Consider the following 13,543-nt stretch of genomic DNA (forward strand, 5'->3'; position numbering starts at 1 on the left):
CTTTTCCTTTGTACCTTAAATGGAGGCCCTGTGATGTTCACCTGGCTATGGAGGCGCCTATACCCTGTTCTCCCAGAACCCAGCACCAAGCCTGACATGAGTGCCTGACTCCGCTGACACACCTACCCATTTACGCATCCACCTATCTGCTTACCCACCCATCCACCCAGACACATATCTACCTAGCTACTACACATCCACATAGCTACTCATCATCCACCATCCACCCATTCGTCCATCCACCACCCACCCATTCACTCACCTACCCATCCACCTGCCCACCCATCCACCTGCTGACCCATCCACCTGTTCACCCATCCACCTGCCCACCCATCCACCTGTTCACTCATCCACCTGCTGACCCATCCACCTGTTCACTCATCCACCTGCTCACCCATCCACCTGTTCACCCATCCACCTGGCCACACATCCATTATCTGCCCACCACTCACACAACTACTGTCCAGGTTCGGTTTGGCTTTTGTTTTTTGTTTTGTTGGCTTGACATAAGCTAGAGTCATCTGAGAAGAGGGAGCCTCAGTTGAGAAAATTTCTTCACCAGATTAGCCTGTGTGGCCATTTTCTTGACTAATAATTGATGTGGGCAAGGCCAGCCTACAACAAGGAAGGAGCACCCCTGGGCAGGTAGTTGTGAATTGTGTTAAGAAAGCGGGCTGCCAAGATATGAGGAGCTAGTAGCTCAGCTTACTAACTGAATTCCTCAATAGTCTCTGCTTTATTTTCTGTCTTCAGGTTTCTGCCCCAACTTCCCTCAGCGATGAAGTTCAACCTCAAAGTTATAAGCTGAAATAAACCCTCCCTGCCCCCCCCAAGTTGATTTTGGTCATGGTGTTTTATCACAGCAAGAGAAATCTTGACTAAGACATCTACCTATCCATCTAGCCACCTGTCCACCCACTCATCTACCCATCCATATACCCACGCACCCACTCATTCCTCCATCCTTCCACCTACCCTTCCAGAAAAGACTTCACTATACCACACACACACACAAAACTTGGAGAGACATGGGTGGAAAATCAGAACAGAGATAAAAAGTAGGTAGAGTCCAAGAGATGCCATGTAGCTGATGAAGGAGGAGGACACACCAGAACTTTACTGGTAGGTCACAGCCTCATAGCAATACACAAATTAACAGAAATGAGTTAATTTAAGATGTAAGGACTAGCTAGGAATATGCCTAAGCTATTGGCCAGCCAGTGTTGTAATTAATATAGTTTCTGTATGATTATTTGGGTCTGGGTGGCTGGGAAATGAACAAGCAGTCTCCTACTACAAAGTGACACCAATGTGGGCCAACTGCATACACATGGAACCCGAGAGAGCTTGGGAGGGGATTCTGGACACGGGAAAACGGAGTTAAGCATAGCTTTTTTTTTTAAATGTATACAACATTCCTTCCATGTATGCTTGCAGGCCAGAAGAGGGCACCAGATCTCATTATAGATGGTTGTGAGCCACCATGTAGTTGCTAGGAACTCAGGGCCTATGGAAGAGCAGTCAGTGTTCTTAACCTCTGAGCCATCTCTCCAGCCCTAAGCACAGCTTTTGGGTGGCAGCATTTTCTCGAGTGGGCTCTGTTTGCTGGAGGCAAACAGAGGGGCAATTCCTTTGAGAGAAGGATTCCTGACCCAGCATTAGCAGCAAGACTGCATGGCTTCTTTGAGAGACAGCTTCCTGGTTTGTGTTGACAGCAAGAATAGCTCTGACTCTTTCAGGAGGCCTAGCACTTAAACGGAACCCCATGTGGGCAGCATGTTACAAACTGCTTAATGGCAACATAGACCCTCTGCATCCCTGGATCTGGGGCAATGAGCATGGCTCACAGAGGTAGTGAACATGACTCTGCCATGTTGGACTGAGTGGAGCAAATAGGCAGGGCTGTGGAGTTGGTCCTAGGCACACTCATTTAGCATTAGAAAAAAAAAAGGTGTTCCTTGTCAGAAAAGGATTTCAGATACACAATAAGACAGATTCAGACATAAAAGACCTCTAAACAAGACACAGTGTATTTTAAAATGTATGTAGGCTTGGGAGTGAGAAAGAAAAGAGTATAAACAGTTATAAAAAATAAAACAAAGTCTTTTTTAATATTTATTTATTATGTATATAGCATTCTGCAGGCATGTATGCCTACATACCAGAAGAGGGCATCAGATTTCATCATAGATGGTTGTGAGCCACCATGTGGTTGCTGGGAATTGAACTTAGGACCTCTGGAAGAGCAGCCAGTGCTCTTAACCTCTGAGCCATCTCTCCAGCCAAAAACAGTCTTTAAACAGACAGTAAAAGTAATATAAAAGAGTACAGACAGTCATTGATTTAAAAAGTAAAGAAAAATAGGCCATGTAAAGATGGAATATACACAGAGAGTCTGGATTATGTATATTATTGTGTTTTCTTTGAATTTCTTGATGGCAGAGAAACATTTGATTCTGGGAGCTGCTAAATTAAACCAACATAAAGGTATCTTGACTTCAAAATTTGAGTCTCAGTGTTGGAGGAGACCACTTGTTTGTTCCTGGCTGCTCAGCCCTGAAATAACCACACATAAACTGTATTAATTAAATCACTGCTTGGCCCATTGGCTCTAGCTTCTTATTGGCTGACTCTTAAATCTTAATTTAACCCATCTCCATTGATCTGTATATTGCCACAAGGCTGTGGCTTACCAGGTAAAGTTCTGGCGCCTATCTCTGGCGGGGCTACATGACTTCCCTCTGACTCCTCCTTCATTCTTCCAGCATTCAGTTTAGTTTTCCCAGCCTAGCTAAGTTCTGCCTTGCTATAGGTCCAAAGCAGTTTCTTTATTCATTAACCAATAAAGGCAACACATAGACAGAAGGACTTTCCACACCATCTAAGGATATGTTTGGTTTGGAAAAGAGGTACTGCTTTTGTTGTCACAGAAGATGAGAACCTGTGAATTCCTTCCAGGCTAATGTGGTTTGATGGAACAAGACCCCCCCAAAAGGTCTCTGTGAACCTCTAAAAATACTTCACCCAACAAGCAGCAGGAAGCAGTTTGGAGAGAACAACACCCAAATTCCCAAAATTTCAGTTTATAAATGTTTATTTTCATTTAAAGGGGGCTTATTGTGATTAATGGTCATAATCAATTTCAAAAAGATTATAAGGGGGATATGATATAAAGATGAATATTTTACATTGGTATGGACTTTGGTCTATTGAGACAAATTTCATGTCAATTTGTTACACTCTATATGTATATTTCTGATCTTGTTTAAGGTATTATTTTTAGACAGCTCATTTAAAAATTTAATGTAGGGGGCTGGAGAGATGGCTCAGAGGTTAAGAGCATTGCCTGCTCTTCCAAAGGTCCTGAGTTCAATTCCCAGCAACCACATGGTGGCTCACAACTATCTGTAATGAGGTCTGGTGCCCTCTTCTGGCCTGCAGGCATACATGGAGGCTGAACACTGTGTACATAATAAATAAATAAATCTTTTTTAAAAAATAAAGTGTTGAGCCGGGCAGTGGTGGCGCATGCCTTTAATCCCAGTACTTGGGAGGCAGAGGCAGGCGGATCTCTGAGTTCGAGGCCAGCCTGGTCTACAAGAGCTAGTTCCAGGACAGGCTCTAGAAACTACAGGGAAACCTTGTCTCGAAAAACCAAAATAAATAAATAAATAAATAAATAAATAAATAAAGTGTTGGGCTGGAGAGATGGCTCAGCGGTTAAGAGTGTTGCCTGCTCTTCCAAAGGTCCTGAGTTCAATTCCCAATTCACATGGTGGCTCACAACCACCTGTAATGAGGTCTGGTGCCCTCTTCTGGCCTTCAGGCGTACACACAGACAGAATATTGTATACATAATAAATAAAAAAAATAAAGTGTTGAAGATTATCTAACTGAAATATATCTCTGTATATCTAGAAAGCCTAACTAACATGAGTACTAGTTTGACTTTTATAAATGACTATTGATCTGTAATTTTTAATTATACACTACTTTATTTATTTATTTATTATTAGTTCTAGTTTCTTATTGGCTAATTCTTGCATCTTAATTTAACCCATTTCTATTAATCTGTGTATCACCACGTGACTGTGGCTTACTAGCAAGATTCTAACCAGCGTCTGTGTCAAGCAGACGATCCATGGTGTCTGCCCTTCTTCCCAGCATTCAGTCTGTCTTCTCCACCTACCAAAGTTCTGCCCTATCAGGTCCAAAGCAATGTTTTTATTCATTACCCAATGAAAGCAAAACATGAACAGAAGAACCTCCTATACCACATCAGTTAAGAGAACTGGCCTCTCTTCCAGAGGACCCCAATCAGATTCCCAGCACCCACAGGATGGCTTACAACCATCTGTAACTCCAGTCTCAGGGGATTCTACACGTTTTTCCAGCCTCTGAGGGCATTAGGCATGCATGTGGCACACTGACATACATGCAGGCAAAACACCCATACACATAAAAATAAATATTTCTTTTAAATGGTGGGACCAATGATGGCAGCTTCTTCTCCCTGATAAAGCCTACCACAGTCAGGCAAGGAGGCCTGCTGGAGGTTGCCTCAGACAGGCAGACAGCACCCTTGAGTAGTAAGCTGTGCCTAGAACAAATATTTAGGAGTGCTAGCCTTTTATCCTCTCTGAAAGACCATATTAAAAATCCCATGGGGACTGTGGGTGCTCAGCCACAAGTGGATCACCTATATCAACCTCCTCTCACTCAAGGCTCAGGGAACAGCACACATGAAAGGGTAAGCTGGGAGAGAACCGTGAAATGTCTTCTAGACATGACACCTGCCACATACATCAGCTCATAGCAGCTGTTGTCGCCTGCACACGACCTGCATGAGATCAAGCCAATCAAAATCTCAGCAGGTACTCCAATGGTGATGGCGCACGCCTGATCCCAGCATCAGGTGGCAGAGGCAGGTGGATCTCTGTAAACGAAGCCAGTCTGGTCTACAGGCAAGTTCCAGGACAGCATTAATTAGAATCAGTGGGCTAGGGGGCTGGAGAGAGGGCTCAGAACAAAAATAAAAAACAAATAACAACAACAAAAATAATAGCAGCAATAGTAAAAATAAAAGGACATGAAGCCAGGAGGGAGACAGGTTGGTTGGTGCCACAGTGTAGGCAGAGGCTGCTTATTTGTTTCCCAGATGCCCAGACCTGAACTAATCACACTGCTTGACCAATCACTTAAGTATATTGCTAGCTAGCTCTTATATCTTAAATTAACCCATTTCCATTATTTTATATTTTACCACAAGGTTCAGTAAGGTTCCCAAATGTTTATCTCCTTCAGTGGCTACATGGCATCTCTCTGACTCTGCCATCCATTTATTTATTTATTTATTCGTTCATTCATTCATTCATTCATTTATTTATTGCTCTGTGTAGCTTTGGTGCCTGTCATGGAACTAGCTCTATAGACCAGGCTGACCTCAATTCACAGAGATCCTCCTGCTTCTGCATCCTGAGTTCTGGGTGTAAAGGAGTGCACCACCACTGTCCAGCGACTCCACCTTCTTTCCTCCTGTATCTGCTTGGAATTCCCACCTTACTCTATTCTGCCCTGCCATAGGCCAAAGGAGCTTTACTCATTAACCAATAAAAGCAACACATATTCAGACAGACATCCCACATCACTTCCCCTTTTCTGTCTAAATAAAAAGGAAGGTTTTAACTTTAACATAGCAAAATTACATATAACAAAACAGTTATCAAACAAGAATTATAGTTACAATATTAAGTCCATTTACAACTATAATTATAACTATCTATTCTTCTACAACTATAATTATAACTATCTATTCTTCAACTCCATCAGAGATCCCAGAAGGATATAATATTACCTAAGTATATAGGAAGTGTATTGTAAGCAACTTTCAAAACTCTACAATTGACAGAGATATCTTGCTGCCTGGACAGTCACCCAAAGTTCTTTTGTAACATTGGGGTACCCATCTTCAACCTACTGGCTCATAGTATCTGGCAGACTTTTCCATGAAGCAGGAAATTTGAAAGACTATTTTGCCTCTATTGGCCGTTTGTCAGTCACTTTCTTCTGTATTCTGCAGAACGTCTGGCAGACTCTTTTATGAAGCAGAAACCCTGAAGGATCATCTCACCTTTAGGCAACTTCAGCAGTTATTTTTCTGTTGGTCCTGCATGTCCAGTTCATACAGTAGTCCAGTTCAAGTAGTCCAGGCAAGAGCAATTTCTTGCACAAATGGCTAACAAACTACACAAGGAGCCTCTTGGATGCTCATCATCCTCCTGAAGTAGATTAGTACTGCCAGGAGCAGATGAGTCTCATTGTCATGAAATGTCCTAAGTTCTTTAATATTTTAAATGCCATATTCTGTTACTCTTTGAAAGGTTTAAGTATCTTTCCAACTGAAATAAATCTCTGTACATTTAGAAAACCTAACTAGCACGACTACAAGCTTGACTATTATAGATGACTATCAATTAACCTGTATTTTTAATTATACATTACATTTTTAAATGAGCTACACAAACACAATACCTTAATCAAGAGCAGCAATATAACAAAATTGACCTTAATTTGTATCAATAAACCAAGATCCATACCAATGCAAAGTATTCATCCCTATAGCACCAGGGAAGAGTTAGAGGGAGGAAGTAGGGGGTTTGATAAGATTTAAAAAAAAACATTGTTTGCATATATTCAAGTTTCAAAAACTGAATACAAAATTACTTTGGGCTAATGGTTGTAGATCAGCACTTTCCCTGTGTACACAAAACACTAGCTTTGTCAGGCCTGGTGGTGCAGGCCTATAATTCTATCTGCTCAAGAAGCTGAGGCAGGAGGATTGTAAATAAGGGCCTGCTTGGGCTACATAGTGTGTTTCAGGCCAGCTAGTGATATACATTGAGAACTTTCCTGAATAAATAAATGAGTGAATAAATAAATAAATTCCATACTGTAGTCAAAACAACTGAATACTTTTCTTTTTCATCATTCTGGGTCCTGCAGACGCGGCCACTGGGTTCTACCTCCTGGGTGACCAGAGGGGATAATCGGATTAGTCAGTGTTTAGTTAGTGCTGCCCTTTGACCTGTTCCCTGAGATAAGCTGCATCCAGAGCTTTCAGCCACAACCTGGCCAGATAACCAATCTCAACCTCCCCCATTTTTTTCTATACTAATTTCTGTGTTAGGTATTATAGCAGGGTAAGTGGTATGTCCCCCAAAGACTTGTGCATATGGAATCCCTGAGACCCAAGAGTGGAATCTGATTGGGGAAAGGGGTCTTGACAATGAGATCCTTTTAAATTATCTTCATGGCCGAGCAGTAGTGGTGCACACCTTTAATCCCAGCACTCAGGAGGCAGCGGCAGGTGGATCTTTGTGAGTTCGAGGCCAGCCTGGTCTACAAGAGCTAGTTCCAGGACAGGCACCAAAGCTACAGAGAAACTCTGTCTGGAAAAAAAAAAAAAAAAAAAAAAAAAAAAAAAGAAAAGAAAAGAAAGAAAAAAGAAAATAAATAAATAAATTATCTTCATGACTTCTCGATTCAGTGTTACATCCTTAGAGACCCAGTAACACAGGGTAGAGGACTTGTTTGGTGACACAACGAGGAAGAATAGCCATGTGGTCACTGAGGTAGAGACAGAAGCAACTCAGTCGCAAGCTAACGATGGACAGAGACAGAGAGCAGTCATTGTAGCTAGGAGACACTGCAGATAACTTTCCCCCAGAGTACTAGCAGTAAGAGTCACCTTATCCATATTTTTGTTTGTTTGTTTTGTCTTTTTGTTTTGTTTGTTTTTTGAGATAGGACTTCTCTGTGTAGCCCTGGCTGTCCTGGAACTCCACCTGTAGACCAGGCTGGCCTCAAACTCACAGAGATCCACCTACCTCTGCCTCCCAAGTACTTGGATTAGAAGTATGTGTTACCACCCCCTGGCTTCCACTTTTTTTTTGAGATACAGTCTCTCTCACATAGCCCAGGCTGGCCTTAAGCTCACTACATAGCCAAGGATGGGCTTGAACGTCTTATTCTTCTGCTCCCACCTCCAGCCCTCCAGTGTGTGGGGGCTGTACCACCACACCCAGTTTTATTTTATAAAGTGCTAAGGACCTAACCTAGGTGCAGTGTGAACAGCGGGCTGCATTCCTGCCGCCCCGCTCCTGGCCGCCTGGCTAGCTTATGCCCCGAAATAACAACACACAAACTGTATTCATTTAAACACTGCCTGGCCCATTAGTTCCAGCCTCTTATTGTCTAATTCTCACATCTTGATTAACCCAATTTTAGTAATCTGTGTAGCACCACGAGGGGTGGCTTACCGGGAAGATTCTAGCCTGCATCCATCTCAGAGAGGAGAGTCATGACGACTGCTTGAAGCATCTGACTAACTTCCCTTCTTCCCAGCATTCTGTTCTGTCTACTCCACCCACTTAAGGGCTGGTCTATCAAATGGGCCAAGGCAGTTTCTTTATTAACCAATGAAATCAACACAAACCAGAAGACCCTCCCACATCACCTAGGCTGTATGCATTCTAGACAAATACCCTGTTGACTGCGCTACATCCCCATCTCCGTCCACAGCAGAAGTTCAGATATCTCACTTCCAGAACCGAGAGCAAATACAACTCTGTCAGTTCAGATTCCTGGGCATGGAGGGTTTTACTGCCACTGTCATGGCAGGAAAGCACAGAGAAGCTACTGAAGTTCCTGCTCCCATGGGGCATGGACATATCAGGAAGGACAGTCAGTGACTGGTCTAATCAATAGGCACTGGTGAGATCCCAGGCATGGAAACATGCAGGAGCTGGCAGCACCAAGGGCCAAGGGGCATAGATAAAGGAAAATCTGCAAACGCAGCCCAAACTGTAGAGCTGGGATGAACAGCCCACCCCTCAGGGGCCTGCCCTCAGAAATCAGGTAAGTCACTTGATGGCTACTTCTACTAGCAGCCCAGGCAGGAGGATCATTAGGAACTCAAGGAGGTGGTGGGACACGCCTTTCATCCCAGCACTTCGGAGGTAGGGACAGGTGGATCTCAGTGAGTTCAAACCCAGCCTGGTCTACAAAACAAATTCCAGAACAGCCAGGATTGTATCACAGAGAAACCCTGTCTTGAAAAACAAACAAAACAAAAGAACTCAAGATTCTCAAGGAGAATCATTAAGAACTTGAGAAGGAGCCGGGCAGTGGTGGAGCACACCTTTAATCCAAGCACTCGGGAGGCAGAGGTAGGTGGGTCTCTGAGTTAGAGATCAGCCTGGTCTACAAAGTGAGTTCCAGGACAGCCAGGGATACACAGAAAAACCTTGTCTCAAAAACAAGCAGCTGGAAAAATGGCACAGAGGTTAAGGGCACTGGCTGTTCTTCCAGAGGTCCTGAATTCAATTCCCATAAACCACATGGTGGCTCACAACCATCTATAGTGGGATCTGATGCTGTCTTCTGGCATGTAGTCATACATGCAAATAGAGTAGCTATATGCATAAAATAAATAAATTAAATTTAAAAAACAAACAAAAGAATTGGTATTCTGAAAATTGGTTCTGCTTTGAGGATGTTCATATTCCTTTTTCCTCTCTCTCTCTCTCTCTCTCTCTCTCTCTCCCTCCCTCCCTCCCTCTCTCTCTCTCTCCCTCCCTCCCCCCCCGGTCTTGTTATGTAGTATTGATTGGCCTGAAACACGACCTAAACTGACCTCAAACTCAGAGATCTGCCTACCTCTGCTGCCCATGTACTTGGCCACAATCATCCCACCCTTCACCCTCCCTACTCTCCGATGTCAATATTCTTGCATTGGGGGAAACTGTGAAAATCACTTTATGAAGGAAACCGATGAACACGGGGTCAAAGTATGTTGCTGGGGTCTAATCGGAGGAGTGCAGAGGTGAGTGCTGAGTGCATGCTGAATTTCTCTGGGGCTGTTAGAACAATTCAAATGAACAGTACGTGGAGTGATGGAGTTACATAGCTGCCTTTGAAATGATACATTCCACACAACGGTGAATAAATTGAGAACAATGCGCCCGTCATTTGAGTGGGATGTCGATAGTAACAGCTATAGGTCTGACAAAGTAACTGCAAAAAAGGAAATAAAACCGGAGAACAAAGCTTCACTTGGAGCATTTGCCTAGCACCAACACCCCAACCCAAACATAAAGAAAAGCCGCAGGAACCATTATAACAGCATCAGGACTGGGAAGGTGCCTTAATGTTAATGCCTGCTCTTCCTCAACATCTCCTCCAGGCCTTCTCCGTGCTCCCCGGCAGCTCCTCCCTCTCCAGGCTTCACCTCAAACCCCGCCCCCAAGTTCTCCCCAGCTCTTAGGCTCCCAAGCGCCCCTGCCTGCCCGTCCGCCCGCCCATTCCTTTATACTGACTCCTGTCTTCTGCACGCTTCTTTTCTCTTCTGGCTTCTCCCTTTGTCTTTACCATCTCCTACACCGACTCCCGCAATGTCCCTTTCCTCCCCAAACGCCCCTTCCTCCTTCCTCCTTCGCTTCTTCAGGCTCCTAGGCGCAAGCCTCATCCTCTCCTCCCCAGTTCTTCTTCCTTCTGCTCCTTCCCTACTCCTTCTTTCATCCTGCCTCTATCAGCTCCTCCCCATCTCCTAGTACGTCTTCCCCTCCCCGCAACACACACTTTCTCAGGATCCTCTTCTCTCTCCAGGCCTCTTATTCTGGATTTTGCTCTTCTTGACGTCTCCTTCCACCGGCTCCTCCTCTCTCCCCTCCCTTTAGATTCCCAACACCTTTCTGTTCCTCCTTTTCCAGTTCCTCCTCCCCCTTCCCTTCCCCATCCATCTCGGGCAACTCCGCCTCTCCCTCTGGGTCGTCCACCGCCTGGCAGAGTGATCGATGGGTCCGTAGGCAGCCGGTCCTCGGCGCTCGACTCACCACGCCTGCGACGCTGCCATGGAGACGTAGCCGCGGCCTCCTGGACCCGCCCCGGACCTGGAGCACCTGCGTCACCCGGCCCACGCGTGTCCACGAACGCTGGTCGGGAAGGCTACTCTGCTGGAACGTCTGGACAGGGCTGGGCAAGCTATACTTTTGCCAGAAGCAGGGGCGAGGGGCGTGGGACTTGCATCCTCCCTCCTCCCAGGAGTTCTGCTCGGTATTTGAGGGACGCTTCTCTCACCAGCGGAGACCCTGGTATCACTAAACATCCGTGGGTTATTAAGGGACCTGCAATTGCCCACACACCTCACCCTCCCACCCAGCTCAGCCGGCCGCATCCGTGAGTAGCTTCACTGAACTCTACCCCATCCAGGCTGCTGCTGATTGCGAGGCCCCGTGTTGGGCCTGCTCCTGATGCCCGACAGCTTCTTCCCTTTGCAATGCCACCCATGCTAAGAGTGGAAGAGTAGCTAGAAGAGGACTTGAACCAGCACTAAGTCCAGATCCCAGCTGCGTTGTGAGTAGTGTGGACTAGTCAGCACCTTCTGTAGACTGTACAATGCCCGTCCTCTCGGGATCCTGGATATGTCTCTTTGAGTTCAAAAGTGTTGCAGAGGCAGTGGACACCTGACAGGCCACCCAGAGTGGTGTGGAGTCTCAGCCAAGTCTACAGCACTTTGTTGTGCAGAGTTTGGACCACAGCGCCAATGTGACCCACTTTCTGTCTGGAATGACTCTCACACTTTTGAACTGGGTCAGAGGTGTCTGGGCTTTCCCTGCCCTCCTGAGATCCTGCCCATGGAAGGTCTGAGTTGCCTACTTCCATGACTAAGTTGAACAAGGACTCCTTAACCTAACAGCCATCAAGGCTCTTGGCCAACTAGTTAACAGAGCAAAGCAGCCAGCTCTTCCTGACCTAAGAGGAAAACCAGGTGTGCAAGAGCCTGAGACTGGGGGATGAGTGGCCGGGTCCCGCTGGCAGAGAAGGCCCTGTCAGAACGCTTTGCCCGCCTCCGGTACAGGGACACTTCCTTGCTCATTTGGCAACAGCAGCAGCAGAAGTTGGAGTCTGTACCTCCCAGTACATACCTGAGCAGGAGTCGTAGCATGTGGTACTCCCAGTATGGAAATGAGGCCATCTTAGTTCGAGACAAAAACCAGCTTGGGGTCTCTAGGAACACCGGCCAGTCTAAATTTTGCTCAGTCATGTAATCCCAGGGAGATGATCCTTGATGGATGTGAAGATCAAGCTGTGGTATAAAAACTTCAATACCCAAGAATATCACCCAGCCCTTTATCAATCAATGGCTGGTACCTAGACGTGCCCCTCACTACCCAGGCCTTGGCGCTCACAATGCTTCCAAACAAAAGGGAAGCCAGGGAGACATCCCCAACTCTATGAGCTGCTTGCCTGATACAGAATGGGTCAGGTCTAGGGTAAAGAGGGAACTCTCTTCCTGGAGGGTCCCAGATCTCTGTTCACCACAGTGACACGTGGAAAGGGGCCCCGGGCTGTAGTGGCACTCCAAAGCCAAGAGTTTTAGTGATGGTTACTGCATTGCAGCACCATCCACCCTGCAAACCCCTGCAATTTAAAGCCCCATCTAAGTTGCCTGATTTAATTCCAAACCTAATTGTGTGGGAAAGAGAATTTACCCGACGGTGGAGAATAGGGGCTCCTTCCTGTCAGGTCACAGTGGGCTTCATTAGGTCTATATCATGTCCCACCTCAGTACACACGGTATAGACAGCTAGAACGTACTTGCCTCTGGTGCACTTAAGGTCTGTGTAGCTATACAAATTCGGGAGATGTGTTTTGTCAAAGCCGAACCTTCTGAATAAATGTCTTAAGACTCTTCCCTTTCTCATTTACCTTGGTGTGTAAAACCTTACTTAGCTTTCTGAAGAAACGGTTAACAGCTAATGATTGGTAAGGGAGCCCCGACATGGAAATACATAAAACAGGCACAGTCCCTCCCTCAAGACAGCCACTGTCAGAAGGCATGCAGATCCTCACTCTGCGGTGTGCAGTCAAACTGCCACTTGCAGCTTGTTCTGCCCACTCACCAGGCACTCACTGGCAAAGATGACACCTGGCTTATAATCTACATAAAGAGCATATCTCACCCTTGGCTGTGTTCACTATACCCTAAATCTCTTTAGAGATGTGCAAATTTGTACTAGAACCACCAGGACACAGTGCATTCCTCAAACACTTCAGCCAGCCAGACCTAGCTAGCTGGAGCCTCCTGAGGAACCTAGGTCCTTTGGCTTAGTCACCGCTGCAGACCAAGGCCATAGGTTGGACTTCTGTAGAATATCTCTGTACATTTAGAGAGGAAGCTCATTCAACAGTTCAGGTTGCTTGGCCTGACAAGGAGTCCTAGGAGTTGGAAACTGTTCCAAGTTAGTCAGCTGAAGTCCTGCAAGCAAGCTTCAGACTTTCTGCCAGATGCTTCCACCTCACGCTATCCCAAGACTGCATCAGACACAGCACTGACTTGGAGATGGGATTTGAGGTCACAGACTGTTAGGAGGGTAAGCACCTGTAGGACAGCTGTCTTCAGGGGGTCAGCAGGAATGAGTGGCACATAAGCATCAGGCCCCATTAGGACACTAGGAAGTCACTAAGCTGCTTAGACTACAGG

General features: G+C 45.7%; 1 protein-coding gene across 1 annotated transcript; it reads left to right on the forward strand.

Annotated features, from left to right (window-relative positions):
• Positions 1 to 10,382: 10,382 nt before the first annotated feature.
• Brd3os (BRD3 opposite strand) lies at positions 10,383 to 12,693 on the forward strand. The gene has a single exon (XM_038336290.1). The coding sequence runs from the start codon at positions 11,853 to 11,855 to the stop codon at positions 12,105 to 12,107; it is 255 nt and encodes an 84-aa protein (XP_038192218.1). The 5' UTR covers positions 10,383 to 11,852; the 3' UTR covers positions 12,108 to 12,693.
• The last annotated feature ends 850 nt before the right edge of the window (positions 12,694 to 13,543 follow it).

The sequence above is a fragment of the Arvicola amphibius genome, chromosome 7 (genome assembly GCF_903992535.2).
Source record: "Arvicola amphibius chromosome 7, mArvAmp1.2, whole genome shotgun sequence".
NCBI lineage: Eukaryota > Metazoa > Chordata > Mammalia > Rodentia > Cricetidae > Arvicola > Arvicola amphibius.

Excerpts from the sequence above, each read along its gene's own strand:
- Brd3os (XM_038336290.1), top strand. The coding sequence starts at position 11,853 with ATGAGTGGCCGGGTCCCGCTGGCAGAGAAGGCCCTGTCAGAACGCTTT.